General features: G+C 36.8%; 2 protein-coding genes across 5 annotated transcripts; one reads left to right on the top strand and one right to left on the bottom strand.

Moving 5' to 3' along the window:
- Window positions 1-528: 528 nt before the first annotated feature.
- Window positions 529-5,232, bottom strand: LOC112560480 (RAD51-associated protein 1-like). Its single transcript, XM_025232369.1, has 8 exons — window positions 5,131-5,232; window positions 4,661-4,707; window positions 3,863-4,010; window positions 3,520-3,659; window positions 2,895-3,077; window positions 2,384-2,575; window positions 1,956-2,093; window positions 529-1,126 (listed from the first exon to the last, which is right to left on the bottom strand). Exons 1-8 carry the CDS (start codon window positions 5,151-5,153, stop codon window positions 996-998), a joined length of 1,002 nt encoding a protein of 333 aa, XP_025088154.1. The 5' UTR covers window positions 5,154-5,232; the 3' UTR covers window positions 529-995.
- A 151-nt stretch (window positions 5,233-5,383) lies between these two features.
- LOC112560478 (solute carrier family 45 member 3-like) lies at window positions 5,384-20,103 on the top strand. 4 transcript variants are annotated; one of them, XM_025232363.1, is made up of 7 exons: window positions 5,384-5,515; window positions 8,601-8,668; window positions 12,511-12,579; window positions 13,177-14,490; window positions 14,849-15,178; window positions 15,612-15,710; window positions 17,492-20,103. In XM_025232363.1, exons 4-7 carry the CDS (start codon window positions 13,273-13,275, stop codon window positions 17,645-17,647), a joined length of 1,803 nt encoding a protein of 600 aa, XP_025088148.1. In that variant the 5' UTR covers window positions 5,384-5,515; window positions 8,601-8,668; window positions 12,511-12,579; window positions 13,177-13,272; the 3' UTR covers window positions 17,648-20,103. The 4 variants fall into 4 exon arrangements, with proteins under 4 accessions (XP_025088148.1, XP_025088151.1, XP_025088150.1 ...); XM_025232366.1 differs by having other exon boundaries at window positions 12,492-12,579; XM_025232365.1 differs by lacking the exon at window positions 5,384-5,515 and adding an exon at window positions 5,534-8,269.
- Window positions 20,104-20,710: the final 607 nt, after the last annotated feature.

Below are 20,710 nucleotides of genomic sequence, written 5' to 3'. Positions count from 1 at the left end.
AAAGCTACAAAACGCGACATGCTCTTATTTGTACACATACACACTCACCAGAACAAGTGATACATTGTCACAGAAAACAAAGCGACTGCACATTGAGCAAGCACATTAGTCTTTAAGAACACACGCTTGATTTTGAAGTGTTGTGTTGAACCCTTGCTTCTCCCTTTTGACTGAGTGGAATGCTTTACTACAAAAGAGTAGTATGAAACAAGTCCAGTTACAAAGTGAGATAAAAAAAACCTGTGCGAAGTAGAGAGGGACGGAATAAGGTTGAGAAAGAGAGGTAAATAAACCACAGAGTATATCTTACAGGAGTGTAGGCTTCTCAAGGTACCGAGTGCGGGAGTCTTGCCGTCATCGCTATCCCTCGAAACCATGCTGTATGGACCTGTATATGCTTTGCAGATGACTGCCAGTTTTATCTTGAAAGCTGGCCTCCAAGTGTGATAAAAAAAAGTAGGAAATCTAGAAGAAGCAGAAAGGAGGGAACAAGAGGCATTACCGAAGGAGGCCGGTTTTCAGGCCAGCCTTGAAAGTCTCTAAAGTGGTAACTGTTGATTGCAGTGTTTTGCAGGCAATGCAGTTGACAAACAGGAATTTAATACTATGAGTTAAACGAACAAATTACTAACAACCTTATTTTTTGATGAAGTTGTTTCACTTTTTTTGCTCCTCTTCAACATCTTAGGATCAAAATATTCTGCCATAAAGTTTAGAAATGTTTTCAGGACACAAACTCTTTCAAAACTTAAAGATGCTGCATTAAACTGTGACAATCATCTGGTAAAAAGCTTTTAAACTTTTATTGAAATTTGCTAAGAGCAACTCTTTGATTCCAGATGATGCATCTACACACACACACTCACTCGCTCTGGAATATGTACAGTATGAAAACCATGCTTAGGTCAAGGTGCCACTTCTAGCACAATTCTGGTCTCTACATTATCACAGTGAAATTCAGACTTGCTGTAAGTCTTTGTAAAACACCTTTTGCCTCAAGATCTGCTCACAACAGGCGACGAATGCAGTGGTTTAATCCTAGCATGACGAGATAGGCCAAGACGAAGACCTGATGAGGGTGATTTCAAAGCTAAGCTCTTGGGTGTCTTGGTGCCATCACTCTGACCTTGAAAAATAAATATATAAAACAAATGGCAATGAACTGCTTTCTTCTTCTAGAATAACAGCAATTACCATGAAAATAATTATTCTCATTGTTGTGAATAGGATTAATAGAAATACAGAGGTTAATCACAATAATAAAATAATTTCAGAACTGCTCTTAAGGGGCTGTCTTTAGTTGCCACAGCCCCACCACACATGCACCTTCATCCACAGCTTTTGATCACAGCCTGCTCTACTAACTCAAGTTGGCAGAAGTTATTCATAGTATACATTGGACTTTTTCCATATCTGTTGTATGTAGAAGTAGCAGATAGTTTTATCGATCTAGAACTTGATTTACATTGATGTAATATCTATCAATCTTTGAAATCTCATCTGCTGATCATGACTTCTGCACAAGTCAGACTGCAGCTATAAGAGGTCTTAGATGAAAACAGAAGAGAAGAAATATAACAATCATTTGTAAAAAGGCAAAGGCTGCCATAGCCTAGAGTAGTTAACTGCATTTGGTTCATTATGTCTTAAAGAATGTGGAAGATGAACCTCAGCACTCTCCTACAGTCACCTTTTATTTTCCAGTCAAAGGCCTGGGAGAGCCTTGAACTAGGTTAACAGCCCATACTGAACTACTTTGACTGAAATGGTTTGAACTGCTGCTGAAGGTAAAGTACACCTCAAACAGTTCACCAGATCAATCATTTCTGTTGAAGTACTTTCCACAAAGAAAACTTTAAAAAAAAAAAAAGGCGCCAAGGAACAGCTGCCCTAATCCTTGCAATCATCTCCACTAGTTTTGTCATCAGGTTTATCACTTGATGAGGTGTTCTTACCTGGTGGGGTCCAAGCAGGCTTTCTGCATGACAGAGGGTTGTTCCCTGAGCCTGATGCTGAAGAACGAGACAAGGCTGTTGAAGATGTCAAATGCTCACTAACAGGATTCGATACACTCTGCTTCTGTGCATCAACTCCTTAAAAAAAAAAAAGGGGTTACTATTACAGCCTATGACATTTCTGTTTGCAGGTCATGGTGAAAACTTGTTTCTTTCCAACTTAGGTTAGCAGTTACATGAAAGAGTAACTGTTTCATGCATGTATGCAGTCATGTGATTTTGTTGTTGTTGTTTTGGGTGGAAATGGGTATGAAAGAAATTGAGGTAGTTCAAATAGTGGAAGTAGCGTAAAAGATCCCACCCCCCCACCTCTAAAAAATGGGAGATAACTCTATGCAGTTCTACAAAGCTTATTAGTACAGGCTTACCAAATTTCTTGCTTTTCTTGGAAGAAATTTTTGGTGTGGATTTTTTTGCAACTGTTTTTTTCAGTGATGACGATGTCTTTGATTTATCTGTTGCTTTCCTTTTTGAACTACTGCCACCATCAAAATCACTGTCATTGTCACTACAGTCACTAGTATATTCTTCATCAGCACTTAAGTCCTCCTCATCAGAACCTGAATACACCACAAGAGAGAAAAAAGCTCAAGCACAGAAAGTTGAAAAAATGAAAAAAGTAAAGAAAATTATCTGATAGAGGAATTTAAGTCATACAGATTTCTAAATACCTTTTACAGATATGGGACTGCACACCCTGTAAAATACATGCACTATGATAAGCTTATAAATGCATGCGAGTGTATATATATATACACAACCAAATATACAACCAAATGGAAAACATTCCCCCACCAATTTAAAATAAAGTCTACACATTTTATAAACAATATGTTTATAAACATATAAGATGCTAAGTGTTTGTCATTTAGTATTTACTTTCACTATCATCAGCAGAATTAAAGTCTTTCATGGCTGCTGCTTGCCGTCTTGGTTGTGGTGAGTTATTGGCACTGCATACAACAGTCCCAAGAAATTCAATCTCATCGGTGTCTGGAACACCAGTACCAGACACAGACTTCACAGGTGACTGCATTTTCTTGAATTGGATGTCATCCAATCCTAGAGAAAATATCCAGAAAGGAAAAAAAAAAAAAAAAAAAAAGCCACTTTGATCATATTGCAAACTAGATCAATGGAAACAAAAATGCTTTATCTTCTACACCTTTAAAAGAAAAGCACAGCGACACAGCATCAGCACAGCGACAAAAGGATCAGCTTCTATGTCTATAAACTGATAACTGATGGGAATTTCCATTTGAATAAGCAGTTAATAAGCAACTTGACTAATATATGCTCTGATGGAAGATCTTTGTGTTTTCTATATTTGTCTTCGATTCATCATCAATACTGGTATTTATTCTTCTGTTCCTTGTATGCTGTCCATGTCTCATTCTTGTCTAAGCACTAAGTGCATGCTCTTTACGAGTGTGAATATGCGCTACACAGATCTTTCATTTATTATGATCTTTAAATGCTATTTTTAAAAGAATAATGGTCACACTTTTAGCTGCTATCTCTGTTGCAGGAATGCTGTGATGAACATGGTCTGGAGAACATTCTCTATTATTCTGAGTGTTGACGAGAGAGAGCTCAAGGGCTGCTTGCAGATCTCGTTCATACACTTTTTCTTCCACTGGCACCCTGCAAAACAACCATTGAAATAAATATTACAAATATCCAATTACCCACATGTTAAAAAAAAACAACACAAAAACACACATGCACACTATAAATACATACACACAGAAACACATATACAGCATTTATAAGATCTTTTAAGTCAATCTAATAACTGTTATTTAAGATTTTTCACAACACATTGAAGGGTATCATTGATTACACACCGTTTGGCATTTGCTGTTGCTTTCTTCATTTCAGCATTGTGAAAACTTGTCACATTTTCATCTTTCTTCTTCTCCTTTTGTGTACATTCTTTGATATCAATTTTCTTCTGCTTTTTAGATGGTGGTGGTGTCGAGTCCACAAAATCATCTGAAGAAAAGGACCATATGACCAAGAAAAGGAACAAACACCAAACAAATAAGACCATACACTATAAAATAAACTTTATGTCAGTGTTCCTAAAGGGCATTGATATTGGAAGCTTTCTAGTTTCTAATGCAAAACATGCATGATTTGGATGATGACAAACACACCTATTTTTTTTAAATTAAGGATACAAATTAATATTACTGAAATAATATAGATGAGTATGAAATATTTCACAACAAAATATTTACTGTTAGAATAAATGATAAAATTTTGTTCAATAAGATTCAAAAAGTTATGAGTACATTGTTCACTTCTCTTAGGGCAGTTTACGCCATGTAGATAGGGAAAACACTTTTCAACAAGAATTCAAATTAACTCCCCAAAAGAAACAAGCAATTTTTTAAAAACAGTTGTGTGTATATGTATGTCAGTGTCTGTGTATATGCACCTTCATTTATTTATATACGTGTATGCTTGAGATAGTCAAAAATAAAAGGAAAGCACAGATTAAAGTTCTTATCTCTTTCCAAACTTTGAGAATGGGTAATAAATTAGTATTATATATTTTATATATATTAGTAAATTCTAATTCATGAGAGATTAATACATATATAGTATTTTTTGTACATAAATATAAAAAGACTTCGTACCATCCAGTTCATCATCAAACTTGGCATAGTTAACTTGTTTATGAGACCTTTAAGAACATATGAAATATTCTGATTGTAACTGGTGTAAAGAAACTGTGTTCCAGAAATGAAATGAGTTATGAAACACACACATTTTCAAAGTATAAAAATATGGCTGAACAAAGAAAGTTGCAACAAAGACTAAGTATATATCATCTGCAGTAAGGCGCATCTATAAATGTTTGCATTCTATAATACATTGTGATACAATCTAATAAATTTCTCAGGATACGTTATACTGTACGTATGCAGCTTTCGATAAATGGATTTCATGAAAACCATATTACTGTACATGCATTAATATATTTTGTGTTTTATAGTATTATTCGAATTTGAAGATAATTCACTAGTGTAATTAGCTAAAAATTGCTCATCCCCCCTATTTTCCAAGCCTTACATATTTACTTTCATAAAAATATTCATTGGTATACCTTGCAGAACGACGTTCCCCCATTATTTATTAAGTCAATCGGTTGTCAAGAAAAAGACGTTTTTGCTTTTCCCTCCACTTGCAATGCAGAGTAGGACTTCAGCTACGAAAATACAGATGAAGGGATCTTTACAAATAGTTTTTGTTTTGTTTTATAGGAATCGTAAATACTTATAGAGTTATATTGATTATATCAGTTATATTAATGAAAATCATGTGTAAGCTGCATAATTCATTAAGCTAATGCGAAGGTAAATTAACCAGCTTAAAATAAGACGTCAACGTCGTCTGGCATAGACGCATCTGTGACATAGAAGTACACAGGATTGCCACGCTAGTAACTTAGTGGCCTCATTTAGCCCGTTGGCTTGTACTTGGATCAGAAGGTAAGAAACTAGTTCTGATTTAACGGTTGACTCTATCAGAATTCGTTTATTTTTGAGAATTCAAACGAAGAATCTTCCTCTTACTTGTCGCTCTTTCCATCATTCCGCTGATCTGTTTATTATTGAATTTATTTTTTTTAAAGATAGTATGAAGTGCTAGCAAGTAAAATATCCAGCTATGTTTGAAAATTATATTTGGAGGAGAGTAGGCGTGCCCAACAGATGATATACATGGTGTTAAACACACAAAGTCAGCAATCTGACACACAAACAGTGATAAATATGACTAAAAAATGAATTTATCATTAAAAACATTCATTCATCAAGTTCTCATTGACTGTTAAAATTGTACATTCTTGAATCCTTTACGCAGAGATTCAGATAAATCTTCAAAAATTATTGTAAATTAATTTTAAAAAACCTAAAATCAACTCCTCTCATTTTATTTTAGTACTCCACTTGTGTCAAACAGTGTTTTGCTATGGTGTGTTTATAATATAATTATAGTTTTGTTATCTACATAGGACGAAAGGTTATTTTAGAGAGAAGGTATAAAGCTTTGATTAAGTCTAAGAAGCCCCACAATACATTTATGGCATTATATCACCTTCTTGAAAATTGTAGCTGCACTTTGTTGGCAGCAAGTTGAACATTTTTATAATAATAATTTGTGCACTTGGTATTTAAGCATTACAATCAGGATAGGTCACACTCTCTGCACTGAGTAATAATAAAAAGGAACATTTGAACATTAGGTAACAAACAGTGGATAGTGAGATATGTATAGGCACACTGAACAACATAAAGATGAAATACAACAGTAGAATGTAATGCAGTGAATAAAGATATGAAGGAATATATAGATTGCAAACACTGTAGAACTAGAAGTAGTTACATAATGGTGCACATGATGGACAATATTGCATTAAAAATTCAGGAAAGTAATTCAGGGATAGTACTTAGTGACTGAACAAATATGTTTTCAGAGAGCATTTGATCGTAGCCTTCAAGTCTGAGTGGTGAATGTGGTGTGGAAAAGAGTTTGACTGATAATGGCTGTTGTTTGTATATGACTGTCTTTGTGGGAGAAATGGATAGAATGCAAGAGTTTATGCAAAGGTTTAGAGCAGGAGTATGGACAGAAGATTGAAAGACAGTGAAAACACCTACTCACAAATCAAGACATGTTGACTGGATTTTGTTTTGTCCATATGACAATATTTTGCACTTATCCTTTGTGTCATATGACTTTCCATCACCCGATGAATAGATTATAAAGTGTCTATCTTTTGTTTCCACGTCATCAATCAGACCACTCATTTCATTATTTTCTTTTTCTTCAAAGTCTCAACACTCTTAAGAGAAAATTTGTAAAAACATATCTCTTATAATCTCAGATCATCCCTGACAGAGACATGCCATATTTTTTCTTTTGTTTGTCGATTTCTGTGCATTTTTAAATGTATAGGTGACCATATGGATAGTGCCATTTGGGTTTAATGGCTCTTAGGTGTGTAGGGTTTTAATTTTGCAATTTTAGGCTTCCCAGAAAAGTTAGGAAGCAGATTAATGTTTTTAAAAAAAAATTAATACGTTTTTATGCGCTTCCTCACTGTAGCAGTGAATATATTTCTCAGCATTAAGGTCTTCCAGAGAAACAAAAAAGGGGACAAGCACAATCTGCTGACCAGTCTGCAAGGAAGATGATTGGGATATACTAGCAGCTTTTGGTTCCTGGGCAAACGTCAAGTCTTTGTTACTTCCCTGTGATTATGGACTAAGTGTTCACTATGCATCCAAACTTTTCCTACTCTGTCAGTTTTGTTCTGTTAGTAAATGAAAGGAAATAGCAGTAAATTGTCTGACTTATCAGATCAAATCAAATCAGACTTTATTGTCTGTCAAGGATACCCAAGACAGAAATTTTTCTTTTGCTCACAAAGGCAGGCATACATACTCATACAGACATTTAACACACAGTTAGTTATGAAACAAGTTCGCACCAATTTATTTTTCACATCAGTAGAGTTCTTGAGAAAACATGTTTCTTCAATTTTCATTTCCTCTCCCTACTACTGCTACTGTTTACACAAATTGGAAAGTCAAGTTTGCACGTGCTGTTTGTGCATAGCACTTCTAGACATTCTCACATTCTTTAGAAATGTGTTTCTGCTACTATGCCATGTGGAAAAGTTGTTGATGATTATCATTTTTTAATGTATCAGGAGTCGTTCCCCCCTCCACCTCTTCCATTTGAAATGTATTTTTAAAATGAAAGGGAAGAATCTCTCAGAAATAACTTCACATAACAGCTCAGTTTTTCTGACTGCAAAATGTAAAGGCTGTATTCCCAGCCACTTAGCCACTCCCAGCAAGTCCCCATTTCAGTTGCTTTAAAAAAGTGTCATGCCATCTATGCGACATGTGGTGTACATATGGTGCTTGTTTTTAAAAAAACTGAGTTTAAGATAGGAGTAGTGATAAAATATGAAATCTGACAGGCATGAACAAACCATATATGTCAGTATGTATTTCAGCATACATTTATTTTTGTTTATGTTGTGCATAATAATATTTGGGTTTTTTTTTTTTCTTCTGCTGTTTGCTTATGTGTGTGTATGCAAAAATAGTTGAAAAAAACTATTCTTCCTTTAATGGCACAAAATAAAGGATAATTCAATAATTCAAAAGTACCTGTGATTGGGATGGACAATTTGATGACATCAGGAGATAACCAGCCCATCCTTTGCCTATGTAAATGAGACTATTATCCAGGTGGTGTAGCACACTTTATGTCACTGAAGTGATTATTGTCAGTCCTTGAGCACACATGCCTCAATTTGCACCCCTAAGTATTAATAACAGTTCAGCATTCATAGGAATGGATATTGAGAACATGCTGTGTTCCTTTGAAGTTTGTAAAAGAATGTTTGGGAGGATATTCTTATTTGTTCTAGTGTGTAGTAATTCTAAAAAATGGAAATTTTACTTTAAAAAGAGACATTTTTACAGCATAAACAGCTGTGCCTGTGGTGGCTTCATTTATTGAAGCTCATGTTTGGTGCTTTTTTCCACCTGGTTGCAGATGCTGTCCCAGGTGTGCAACTATTTTCAATACAGCTGCCACTTTGTCATGGTGCCAGGATGTTAAATGTAAGCATACATCACATCTTATTTTCTCACCATTAATCACATTTAACATGAATCCTATTTACTGTATATTCTGTTGATGCATTTTGTGAATCCTAAGGTGCTTTGGTTTTTAAAAAAAAAATCACTAGCTCATTACCATGTAAAGGGGAAGAGTGTACGTGTGAGAGAGAGGTGGGAAGAGATGTCCTGCTAGGTATTCCTCTGTGTGTGTGTGAGAGAGAGAGAATTGCTATACAACTCAAATTAATTTCATCTGTTCTACAAAATAGATTTTTAGAGGTCCTCCATTTATGATAATTGAACACAACTCTGGCAACAGTCCATAATCTTCCATCACCATGGACATATTAAAACAGATGTACCAATTGTCCTCTTGAGTAGATGTGCAGTCAATAATTCATCAATCTGTGTTAACCTTCAATATTGGCGACCAAGTGTTGCATTTTTCTTTGGGTTGTAGATATATTACCTCTTTTTGCTTTGAGAACAAAGTGATCCAGATTTTTAAATGAAAGCTCCAAGCTGATCTCTTTGACAACAGACACCAAGCTATTTTAAAACATGCTATGACATATGTCATTTATGATCATATCCACACATTTAGTCGGATCTCCACCAAATCTGGCAGGAATATTTGTTTTGATTATGGGAAGGTCATAGGCTATGTTTGACAGCTATATGCTATTCAGGAGCATTTTATTTTTGTTACTTTCTTCATTCTATGACTTTGCCACTGGCTCCACAATGCTGCACAGAAGCAATTGTGACAATGTGCAGATGAAAATATTCCTACTAATGCAGAACAAACATGGACAGTATCATAATTTGAGATAGCACTAATCTCACACACAGTGAGAGAGAGATGGGGTGAGAAGAGGAAGCCAGTCATTTTTGCCAGCATGTCAGATTAGGGAGGGGACATCAAGAGTACAAGTATTTCACTGTTTTGGGTCAACCTGGGTGCAACCTGGTGTCCCAGCCAGCCTAAAATAAAACACAGCAGTAGCAACAACTACAACAACCAAAAAACCCCATCTTATATGGACAGATAGGCCCAAGAGAGAGCATATATTTAAGAGAAGTGTGTTAAGCTGAATTTGATGAATGCCCATAGTGTTGGAAAGGAACAGAGTAAGTTCTGAAATTCTACTTAACATTGAAAAGAAAATCAAGTAGCAGCTAAACCTTTAAAGTGTAACTTTTAAAGTATGGAAGATCAGCATAAGTAAAGCAACTGAACTACTCAAACATTTGAGACTGAGAGGTAAAGGAGAACTAGTGCATTGGTAGTACATTGTAAATGTAGTCAGTGTGAGCACAGTGACCATCAATGCACTACACACAAGAAGTGTAATGAGATCTCTCTTATGCTTATTAAAATGTTGTTTTAGCTTGCTAGAGCTTATGAAACAGGCACCAGGACTAATAGTTTCATAATCCAACCAGGACATTGCAAACACAAACAAGCATTTCAGCTGAATAAACAGTAAAGTAAGAACTAATATGGCTGAGTCTGTAAGGCCAAACAAAATGGAAAGTGCTCAAACATTTAGATTTCTAAGAAAGATCATTGCAGTAAAGAGGGTATAAGGGTAATGTAGGCAAACATGCTCTTAGCCTTATGATCAGAGGCTATTATACTATCTTGCTTTTTTCATCATTCATCTTTGCATAAATACATGTTTTAACTGACTGTGGTGGAATGTTCACTGGTGGCATTAAGACAGTTGAAGGTCATGCAAAATGTTTTCTAAAATAATGCACTACAGCTACAATGCTTTTTTGTTCGTTTACTTGCTTGTTTGCTCACATTTCCTTGCTGCCTGGCTAATTTTTTGTTAGGTCTAGTGATAAAGATGTTGGTATCTTAAATAATACCAGTCTAGATGTATTGATGGAATAGCAATTTACAGGTACCAGATGTTGAATTTTGCCTGAGAAGCTTGAGCTTTAAATGATCAATGCATCATGACCCAACATTTAAAGACCAACCTGAATGGTTTGTGTTTTTTGCAGATATCGGTAGGTATATGTGATATAAGCCTAACCTGTAAATTTCAGCTTCCAAAACCCATTAATTAATTAATTATCTGCTAGCAAAATACACAATTCGTACCTGCAATCAACAAGCTCCACTAGCAGTGTACTACGTCACGTTGGTACGCCATTCACAACATTGCCAGCTTTCAACACCAATCAGAGCAACAGTTTAGGTTATTCAGATATTGAAAGTCTGCATTTCTTATGGTAAAGTAGCAGTTTTTCAGAACCACGAGAAATGCAGACTGTCAGCGTCCGAATAATCTGAACTATTGCTCATTCTCTCTGTCTGATTGGTGTTGACTGTAGGCAATGTTGTGAATGGTGTACCAATGTGACGTAGTACACTGTTATTAGCACTCATTGATCGCAGGTACGAATCGTAGCAGATAATTAACAGATAGGTTTTGAAGGCTGAAATTTACAGGTTAGTTTTATATCAGATATATATACTGATATCTGAAAAAAATGCAAACCGTTCAGGTTGGTCTTTAAGTAAGCCATTTGTTCCTCTGCTGAGTAAGGTGTTCATAATTAAAGATTCTTCATTCAATAAATAGGAGGGAACTGTTTGTTGTTACCCATTTAACAAACTGCAAAGGAAGAGCATTACAAAATAGTATTAGTAATTTATCTGCCTCTTATAAATTAGCCTCAGCAATAAATATTCTTAGTTGATTAGTGGCACAGTGGTTAAAGCGCCCGTCACCATGGCATTGAGGCTCAGGTGTCATGGGTTTGTCCTGTATACCTGACTCTGGATGTGATACCCTTCTACAGGGCTGACCATCAGTGGTTTTCCCCAGGTACTCCGGCTTCCTGCACCCTCTGTGTGTGTGTTTATTTGTGTGCTGTGTTTGATTGATGAAGGTGCATTTGATGTCTACCTTAAAAAAAAAAAAGTGTGCTCATGTAGCTGTATATATTTATATATGTATGTGTAAGTATATATTGACCCAGGCTGATGCTAGGGAAAGTGCTCTATAAATGTTCTATGTTTTTATTTTATAGGTACTAAAGATGAGTTGGCAGTTTATTCTGTTAGCAGACCAGATAATGGGCAGTGCATATGTATTTATGGATGTGCATGTTTGTAAAAACTCTCATAACTATGTTACATGTAGTTTTGTGTGTGGAAGAGAATTTGAGAGAGTACCTGCAGGTAAAATATGCAAGCATGTGCTGGTTAACTATTACCCATTCTCAGTCAAGTGCTCCTTTCGTGTGGCCTGTTCAAAAGGGGCTGATCATATAAGCTTCCTTTTGACCACTCAAACATTGTACACATGGTTCAACATCTGTTTTGGTGGTGTCATCTGGATCTGATGTGAATAGAACTGTGCTACATACTACATTATATTAGATCTAAGTAAGTTACCGATTGGGGGAATGTAGTAATAGCTTAAAAGCTATGCTTACGCATTCAAAGCTCCATAGGTTAACAAGCAGTGGGTATAAATCAGTACCACCAAATAAAGCATATTAAAATGCTGCTATAAGTAATTTGGCAGGATCTGACTCTGGTCAATAAAGTGGTTCTATGTGAAATCTGCTTGCATTCAAAGTAGAGCAATTTGCAAGATAATGTCAAGTCTTTAATACGAAGCATTGTTGTACATGTGGATTTTATCTCTTTCTCTCCACATATCCTCTCTCTTGCGCATGTCTGTGTGGTGTGTGCATGAGAGCACGTGCTTGTGCTCGTGCAATGAGTGTAGATGTATATACAGTGCAGTTCAATATTAGCTGTCACACCTTTTCACATCTGTATGGACCTTCATAGCTGTTGCTTCTACACCTAGGGGGTGAGCACCAGCGATCAATGACTTACTGCAGCCGGGAACGCTATCAAGTTTGTTTTATTGAACAAGGTATGTGGCAGTTTTTATGCTTTTTTGAATGTGCGTAATTGGATGTGAACATGTCCCTTCTAATGCTCTAAGTTGTCCAAGACAGGACATATAGATATAATGAGTTTTATTCATGTTAAAATGCTGCTTTCAGCTGAATTGTCCTGCTGGTGATTGTCTTGTTCAGTTTTACAATGTTCTAGTTTTGACAATAAGAGTGAGGGGGAAGGCAAAATCATATTTATGATAAAATATATTTTATATGCGTTTACTTTCCACTTGACTTTATAATACGTGTAATCAGACTGAAGCAGTTTGTTTCTTTTTTCACTTTTAACTGTATGTCAAGAACTTATAAAAGTGGCAGTAACTAGTTAATAAGTAGGCATGTGAGTATATGAGAGAGAATATATACATGTGTGTGTGTGATGGAGTTTATATAATGAGATGTTTTGAAATGCTGTCAAATTGTTTTAACTTTTATGTTGTTGTATGTGTTGGGTGTGTATGGATGTATAGTTGAACATGAAAGGTAGGGGAGGGGTAGTGTGTGTTTGAGAGAGAGAGATTTAAAATGAAAACTTGTTAACAGATCATAAAATGAATGCTGTCTTTCAGATTTGCAGTTGTAAAGGTGTATTGTGGCAGATGCAAACTCCAGTGCATTTCCAATCCACTTGTTAGATAACGTCTAAAAGTGAATGATATCCAGCCATGGAGCCTCTCTCAGCTGTGGAATTGGAATCTGCTTTGGTCAGCATGGCACCAAACTCTGTACCATCCAAGACTCAAACCTTGTCCTTGATGCAAATGTTATTGCTAAACGCTGTTGTTTGTGGTGTTGAAATCTGTGCCTGTGCAGGTTTTACCTACATCCCACCCATGTTGCTCAAGGCTGGCTACTCTGAAGAGGAGATGAGCTTTATCTTAGGTTTTGGCCCTTTGCTTGCCTTTTTCCTGGTCCCATGGATTGGTAGGGCAAGTGATCGTTGTCGAAGCAAATTTGGGAGACGCAGACCTTTCATTTTAGCTCTGAGCATCATACTGGTAGTCTCCATGTATGTGATACCCTTCGGTGAATATTTCACAATAGCATTTCTTGGAGAAAGTGACTTTAGTCACCGCCTGGGACTATTTTTCCTGACAGTTGGTGCCATATTTCTTGATTTTACTAGCCAGTCATGCTTGACTCCATGCGAGGCCATGCTGAGTGATGCTTCCCGCGAATCTCATCAGCATGACAGAATTTTTACAATATACTCCATCATGGTTAGTCTAGGTGGTGTCTTGGGATATCTTCTTACAGCTATAGATTGGACTACAAATCCAATAGGATCCTACTTTGGAGGTCAGGAGGCCTCCATCTTCTCCATGCTCATCATCATCTTCACAACATCTCTTACGGCCACTCTTATGACAGCAGATGAGGTACCATTGACAGCTCACCCAGCCAGTGTGGCCATGATTGCTCAGAATGATGTCCCTGCCTTGGAGAGCAGCAAGATGTCTGCTGCTGGTGTGCATGGACCGGCCACCCTTGTTCCCTGCCAGATTCCCATCATTCAGAGTGCACAGGAATCTGGATACGAATCATCAAGCAGTGATGAAGATAGAGTATTTACTGATTCTTACCTGAAGGAGAGGACTAGAGTGTTTAAGAGTGGCAATAACCGTCGCACGCCAAAGCGCTTCCGCTCATTGCAGCGTTTCTTGACAAAGCTGAGTGTAAGTGTGCCTTCAAGATCTCGTTTCTGTTCCTGGGTTATAGACTGCTTGAAAGTTGTGTTAGCTAATGTCCACCGTATGCTGCCAAAACAGATTCAGCAGTTCTTTTGCATCCCACGGGTACTTCGTTACCTGGCCCTTGTCAACTTCTGCAGCTGGACTGGGGTTATGGGCTTTAATCTCTATTTCACAGACTTTGTAGGGCAGGTAAGGATACTTCATATCTGAGATAATACTCTTCCAAAAGTCTTTTTCTAATTCATGTTCTATAAATAATATAGATTCGGTGCAATTGCTATGAATATGTTTGTTGAATTCAGATTATGATAGGGAGAAAAAATGAGTAAGAGGCAGAGAATGAGATGTTACCAAAAAAAATTAGATGAATCAGTTGCATAGCTCTTAGGGACGATGAGACCATTGTTTCAGCAGTGTGTCAGTTACACCATAGTCAGTGGGCTTAATATTTTTGTGTTTATTCTTGTTTTGTTGTCACTCAGTTTTCTTTTAAATCTTTTCAGCTGATACTAAAACTGATTTGTTCAAATTTAATTTTTGGAAACAGGTTGTCTACAATGGAAATCCCAACTCTCCTGAAACAACACCTGAGGGTCACCTGTACGATGAAGGTGTGCGGATGGGTAGTTGGGGGCTGCTCCTGCACTGTCTGACTTCAGCATGCTATGCAATGGTGATTGAACGATTGACAGAAACTTATGGCTATCGCACAACCTACCTTGTAGGAATGACATCATTTTGCTTTGCCATGACTGGTATGGTGCTGGTGCACAATGTGGTGTTTATCACATTGATGGCTGGGTTGACTGGTGTGGCCTATGCCACGCTCACAACAGTGCCTTTCATGTTGGTCACATTGTATCACACTGATCGCAAGGTAAGCTTTCATGTTGGTCACATTGTATCACACTGATCACAAGGTACGCATGTGCTGACAGCATGCATCTGTGCATGTGAAATTCTGTGTGCGAAGGAACATGAGAATATTGTTTGAGCGATGCAGTTTAGTCTTCAGCATATGTATAGTTACACATTATATGGGAGGAAGCTTTTTTTAATTTACTGAACATACCAGTAAAATTCTCTAAGGTGACAGCTTGTGGCATGCTTTTTTTAAAATATTATTCAGATATTTTGATTCTGAATGCTGTTGTTTATGTAAAGGCTATTTCGCACTGCCGGAGACGAGGATTTGTGGCAATATTAAAGAATGAGCAGTGGTTTTTCATTTTATAAAACTTTGCATACATGCTACATTTGGTTGTTTTCTCATCAAAATCTGCGTAAATACTTTTCCCATTTGTGGACAGACTTACTTTAAAGATTTACCTGCAAGTACTGCAAACAATCCAGAGCATGGGATTGGCACTGACATGGCAACTCTTGACTCAGCATATTTCCTATCAGAGGTGTGTTTTTTGGAGTAAAATTCAGTTTAACTTAATTGTGAACTATAATTTGTTTGGTTATATTAGTTTTATACAGCTGTAAACAAAACTAGAATCAGGATAATTTTTCTTTATACGTTCTTTTTACATTTCAATTATTTTAATGCAACAATTAATGTAATAGGCATTCATGTTCCTGTATGTGGTAACAGCAGTAATTATTAATTAATGATAAGATACCATTGATGTGTATAGATGGACTGCTGTCTGCCAAGAACAACTCTTAGCCTCTTGCAAAGTTCTCTGTTATTCTCGGCGAGCCTAAATAGTCAATGTGACTAAACCAGAAGCTTTGTATACACCAGTCTTGTTCTAGTAGTTAAGTGGAAAAAATTGTTTGCAAGTCCAGCAGTACAAGTTCATGATAGACACTGATGTTCTGTATCCTGCTCAAAATTTTGGGTTTTTAATATAATAGTTACTTAAAGTCATGTCTAAAACACAATTCTCAGAGGCTTGATGTACTCTTTCTATTTTTAACTCTTTAGCAAATAAATATAAAACTGACCCTAATTTGTGAAGTTAAAGACACCATTTAACAAGAAAGACAATGCTCTGTCGTGTTAATCTTCATTTTGCTTAGCTCTTCCTCACTCTTGATTCAGAATTGTTTGGAATAGTCTCCAGAACCATGATGCCAGCATTTCAATGGCCCCACTTAGGAAACTGAAAGTGAAAGCTTGTGCTCAGTGGGTTGGAGAAAGGCCACGTGACAACTGTACCTGACAAAGAAACTCTCTGGAACCAGGTCAGGAGCCAGAAGCACCCTTCTAAAATCGGTCTACATTGGAAGTATCTGCCTCATGATGGAGTAGAGCTCTGCCACCTGAACTATTGCACCCAAAAACAAAACAAGCCGGACACAACACAACATTTGGACAAAGTACAAATTTAAGGAACACAGATTATTGCAGGTGGACCAAAGGCTGCTTCTATCCACTTTGTCGAGACCACTTTAGGACTTACTTCAGAGATGAGAAGAAAAGCTCCTGATCCAGCACAAGAAGCTACAAAGCCTTTCCTCACATCCTGTCCACCAACAGCTACAAGTGGTCACCAAGAATGGACTAAAGACAAACAGCTTTACACATCTGGCAAAACTAGCGACATTATCACACACATCCCAGATAAACGAGAGCCCTTCCAGGATGCTAATCAACAGAACACTCAGCTCCAGGGCATCTTCTGTTGTATAGAAGTTACAGAAATAATTAACAAGAGAGACCAGCCAGATTCCCTTTCTCCTGTCCCTCACTCTGGAAATGCTGCATCAGGGCTTCCAATTGTCAATGTGTCTACATGGATGGATCCTGCCATCCACAATGGGGAAAGTGTAATCTTTATACACCACCCAGATGAACAGCGTGCCTCAAGATCCTTACCTGCTGGATCACCTTTTTCTAACTACTGGCTTCTCTACTACTCTATCATCCAGAGTTTGCAAACTCCCCAGTGAACACCTGGAACAAAGCACATATCACCTCCTGAACACTCTCTCTTGGCACATGAATCTGGCTGTCTAGTGGATCCTTGCACACTGACCAATCAAAATGAGGCAGACAAACTTTACTAGTCAAGACAATCCCATACAGCAAAGCCAAAGCTCTGCTCAAGAACCACTTCAGTGGGTGAATAAATGCAACCATCCAGACCTGTATTTCACTTGCCTTTTCCTTTAAATTATATTTCTTATACCAGTGATGATTGCAGCGATGCTAACAGACATGCTTTTGTGGTTGCAGGTGATTCTGACAGTCATCATGGGCACCATTGTCCACATCACTGGTACTGTCGTCAGTTACATGGTGGCTGCTGGTGCCTTTGGCCTGCTTGCATGCATATTCACTCAGTGGATTGTGGTGCATGAAGGTGTAACAAATGAGATCACTATTAGTTGATTGAATATAGACAGATTGGTGGCCTTATCACTCAACATTTTTTGTTGTATGATTGTCTTTATCTCATATGTCTTCCATATGCAGGAAATATGGTTGTTATGAGGGATAATGTAGGTTTTTTTGTTAAGCACTAGGGCAATAATGTCCTTAGTCTTCCACAAGCTGGTGACATGATTCATTCTCTTTGTGTATTACAAGAAGTTCTTGGATGTCAAACTGCCTGGGGTGAGCAAAATATGGTATTCAGAACATCAATAGAAAAGTCTGCTCAGGGCACTAAAGTGTGATGTGACTGTGATGTAACCGTGTTATAGAGCACATTTCATGCCAAGGGAACTTTTCTTTTGGAGACTGAAAATTCATTATACATTTTTTATATGTGTTCTGAGTTGTCTAAAATATTTGGCAGATTGTTGGGTATGAGAGTGAGAAAAGAGAATGTTAAAGGAATATATATATATAGAAAGAGTATTAGATATATTGGGCTGAAATTATATGTACACACATTTTGCTGCATTTTAATTTTATAGAAACTTGAGTTTTAAAAGCCAAGTGAAAAAAGCAACAGCAGACATTTTTTAATGTATCTTGAAATTTACAAAAATTGAAACTTTATTTGAATATAAGATCTAGAATATTCCTCGAACCGCATATATTTTCTCAAGTATCTCACAACTTAAATGTTTTATTTTCAAAGAACCATGTGCACCCATCATTCAATGCCAGGAAGCTAATCTTTTCTTAAGATAGAGCTCAAGTTCACCTCTACAGTCTTTAGATTTATTGTGATGTGTTCAGTATATTGCATTGGGTTCATAAGTTGGCCTCTCTCTTTCTGGGAGCGGTCCGGTGGCGCAACGGTTAGCGCTGTTAGCGCCTGTCACCAATACAGTGAAGGTTGGCTGCCCTGAGTTCATTTCTCGTCTTGGGCACGCTGATCTTTCTCTGCACGTGGCATCTGCTTACAGGGCTGGCTGCTTGCCGTAATATAGCCTTAGCTGCTGACACGGCGTAAAACACCAATTCCCCTCCCCCCTCTCTTTCTGGGTGGTTGATACTTATTTGTGTGTCAGAGACAAAAATAAGATATCCTGAAAGTGTTCTTCTAATGAGGAAGATTGTAGAAAATTTTTTTATTGCTTTTTGTGGATTGATCTTTATTATCAGCAAAAGGAGATTTTTAAAAATGTTTCTCAGTTTTGGGTGGAGTAAATATTAATATATATTCAAAATTTTGAATAAATAGCTTTGTTTCGATCCAAAAATATATTTTGATAAAATATCTTTTTATTGTTCAAGACAGTTGTAGACGTGAGGTCCTCAGATCTCTGGCTGAAATGTTTGCGAATTTACTATCATTTTTCTTCCCTTGAAACAGCTACCTAATAGGACCAAGTTAATTCAAGCTTTGTAAAAGGGAGTCCACCATTGATTTTTATATTAATGAAATTGAGTCAATCTTAGTTTTGTGATCTTGGTGCAGATACATGCCTCTATATTCATAATATAACAGAAATGAAGGATCTGAGCAGAGCAGTGTTTTAGCTTCTTAATAATGCACTGGCTAAAATCTTCAGTGTCTGTTGCCATTAAATGGAAAAAAACAGCTGCTGACTAGATTCAAGAACAAAAATTGGCAGAGAGACAGTAGTATGTAAATGCATGCAAAAAAATGTGAAGAGAGGAAAAACATTCTGGCAAAAATAGATAAAAAATTAATTAACAGTTCACTTTGCTTTTTAGTAACACTTTGTGTTCCGTTAAACTGCCAGCATCTTTAAACTTACTTTAATGTTTGACTGAGGTTACTCTTTAACAATTGATTGATTATACTATTGTATCAGTAAATCAAAGATTTCAGATTCCCCAAATAATTCATCTTCATATTTCCCTTCCATATAGCAAGGAATACATTTTAACGGCTTGTTTGCAAACTACTATGACCAAATCTAATGTCTTACCAAAATCAATCTGCCCAGAAACTGTTCTTTGAGACTGTACCAATATACCTTTCCAGAGGCAGTAAATCTACACACGGTTATTAACTTGTCTTTCTGTAAATGTTGACAGGAAAGGGAAACATATTTTCAGAAAAAAATGTTCATCTGTCCTTGGATGGTTCAGGATATGCATACTCGTAAATGCAGTTTATCTAGAGTGTTGGGGAAGAAAAGGCAACAAGGGAGAAGAGATGTGAAGCTGGCCTCAAGAAAAGTGAGATCTCTAACACCTCATTCCCTCAAAACCTGAAAAAGGTTTACCTTACTGATCACTGGGTGAAGTGCAGGGATAGACGTGATAGCTGACAAAGACCAAAGATATTATGTCTGGTTAGGGGCAGGAGAGAAGAGATTACGAATGTTTCTGGAACTTGCAGAGTGTAAAGTTGAGAGAACAAATTCTGTAGGTGCATCAGATTTTGTTAGGCTATGTGTTGTTGTTGTGAAGTTGTTTAGGCCATTATGTGAGGTAGGTAGTTTTATATCAACTTATTACTATTTACAAAAGTCATAGTACAGAGTGATTTTTAATAGTTTTTACTTAAGTAAAGTGGTCCGCGGTCCGAAAAACTTTGAGAACCACTGGTTTAGAATAAAGACTTATGTCTCACCAGTATCTTTTAACTTTCATAATCTGCATCAGTTTTCTGGTAATAAAAATACCATTTTTGAATTTCATCTAGCAGGGTGTTGGAGTAACTTGCCAGCATCAAATGTGATCTATCTTTTATATACATTTGTAAATAGTTTGTTTATGCCTTAAATTGTTGAAGCATTGATTATTAAAGTGTTCTGTGCTGTAGGGTATGTGACCGGGAAGGCTTTTTTTTTAAAGGAACAATAGAAGAGATTTGGGAAGAGCTATGGTTTTGCTACACTTGCTTGTGAACTATATATTCAGTGCAGACAGTATTTTTTATTTTAGCTCCCATTGTCCCTTAGGATGTTTATATTGAATATGCCTTGAGTTCTTTGCAATTATTGGATTGTTCTTTACGGTGGGTACAAGAAACTCAAATCTTGATATCCAGGGCAAAGCTGGTGTGTAGTGTAATCAATAAAA

The sequence above is a fragment of the Pomacea canaliculata genome, linkage group LG3 (genome assembly GCF_003073045.1).
Source record: "Pomacea canaliculata isolate SZHN2017 linkage group LG3, ASM307304v1, whole genome shotgun sequence".
Taxonomy (NCBI): Eukaryota; Metazoa; Mollusca; class Gastropoda; order Architaenioglossa; family Ampullariidae; genus Pomacea; species Pomacea canaliculata.
Note: the sequence above shows the minus strand (reverse complement) of the source record. Positions and strands in the feature narration are given on the sequence as shown.

Coding starts and splice junctions, on each gene's coding strand:
- LOC112560480 (XM_025232369.1), bottom strand. CDS start 5,153: ATGGGGGAACGTCGTTCTGCAAG. Junction 4,708..5,130: donor GGGGAACGTCGTTCTGCAAG/GTATACCAATGA, acceptor ATGTTCTTAAAG/GTCTCATAAACAAGTTAACT. Junction 2,094..2,383: donor CAAGAAAAGCAAGAAATTTG/GTAAGCCTGTAC, acceptor TTTTTTTTTAAG/GAGTTGATGCACAGAAGCAG.
- LOC112560478 (XM_025232363.1), top strand. CDS start 13,273: ATGGAGCCTCTCTCAGCTGTGGAATTGGAATCTGCTTTGGTCAGCATG. Junction 15,179..15,611: donor TGTATCACACTGATCGCAAG/GTAAGCTTTCAT, acceptor ATTTGTGGACAG/ACTTACTTTAAAGATTTACC. Junction 15,711..17,491: donor CAGCATATTTCCTATCAGAG/GTGTGTTTTTTG, acceptor TTGTGGTTGCAG/GTGATTCTGACAGTCATCAT.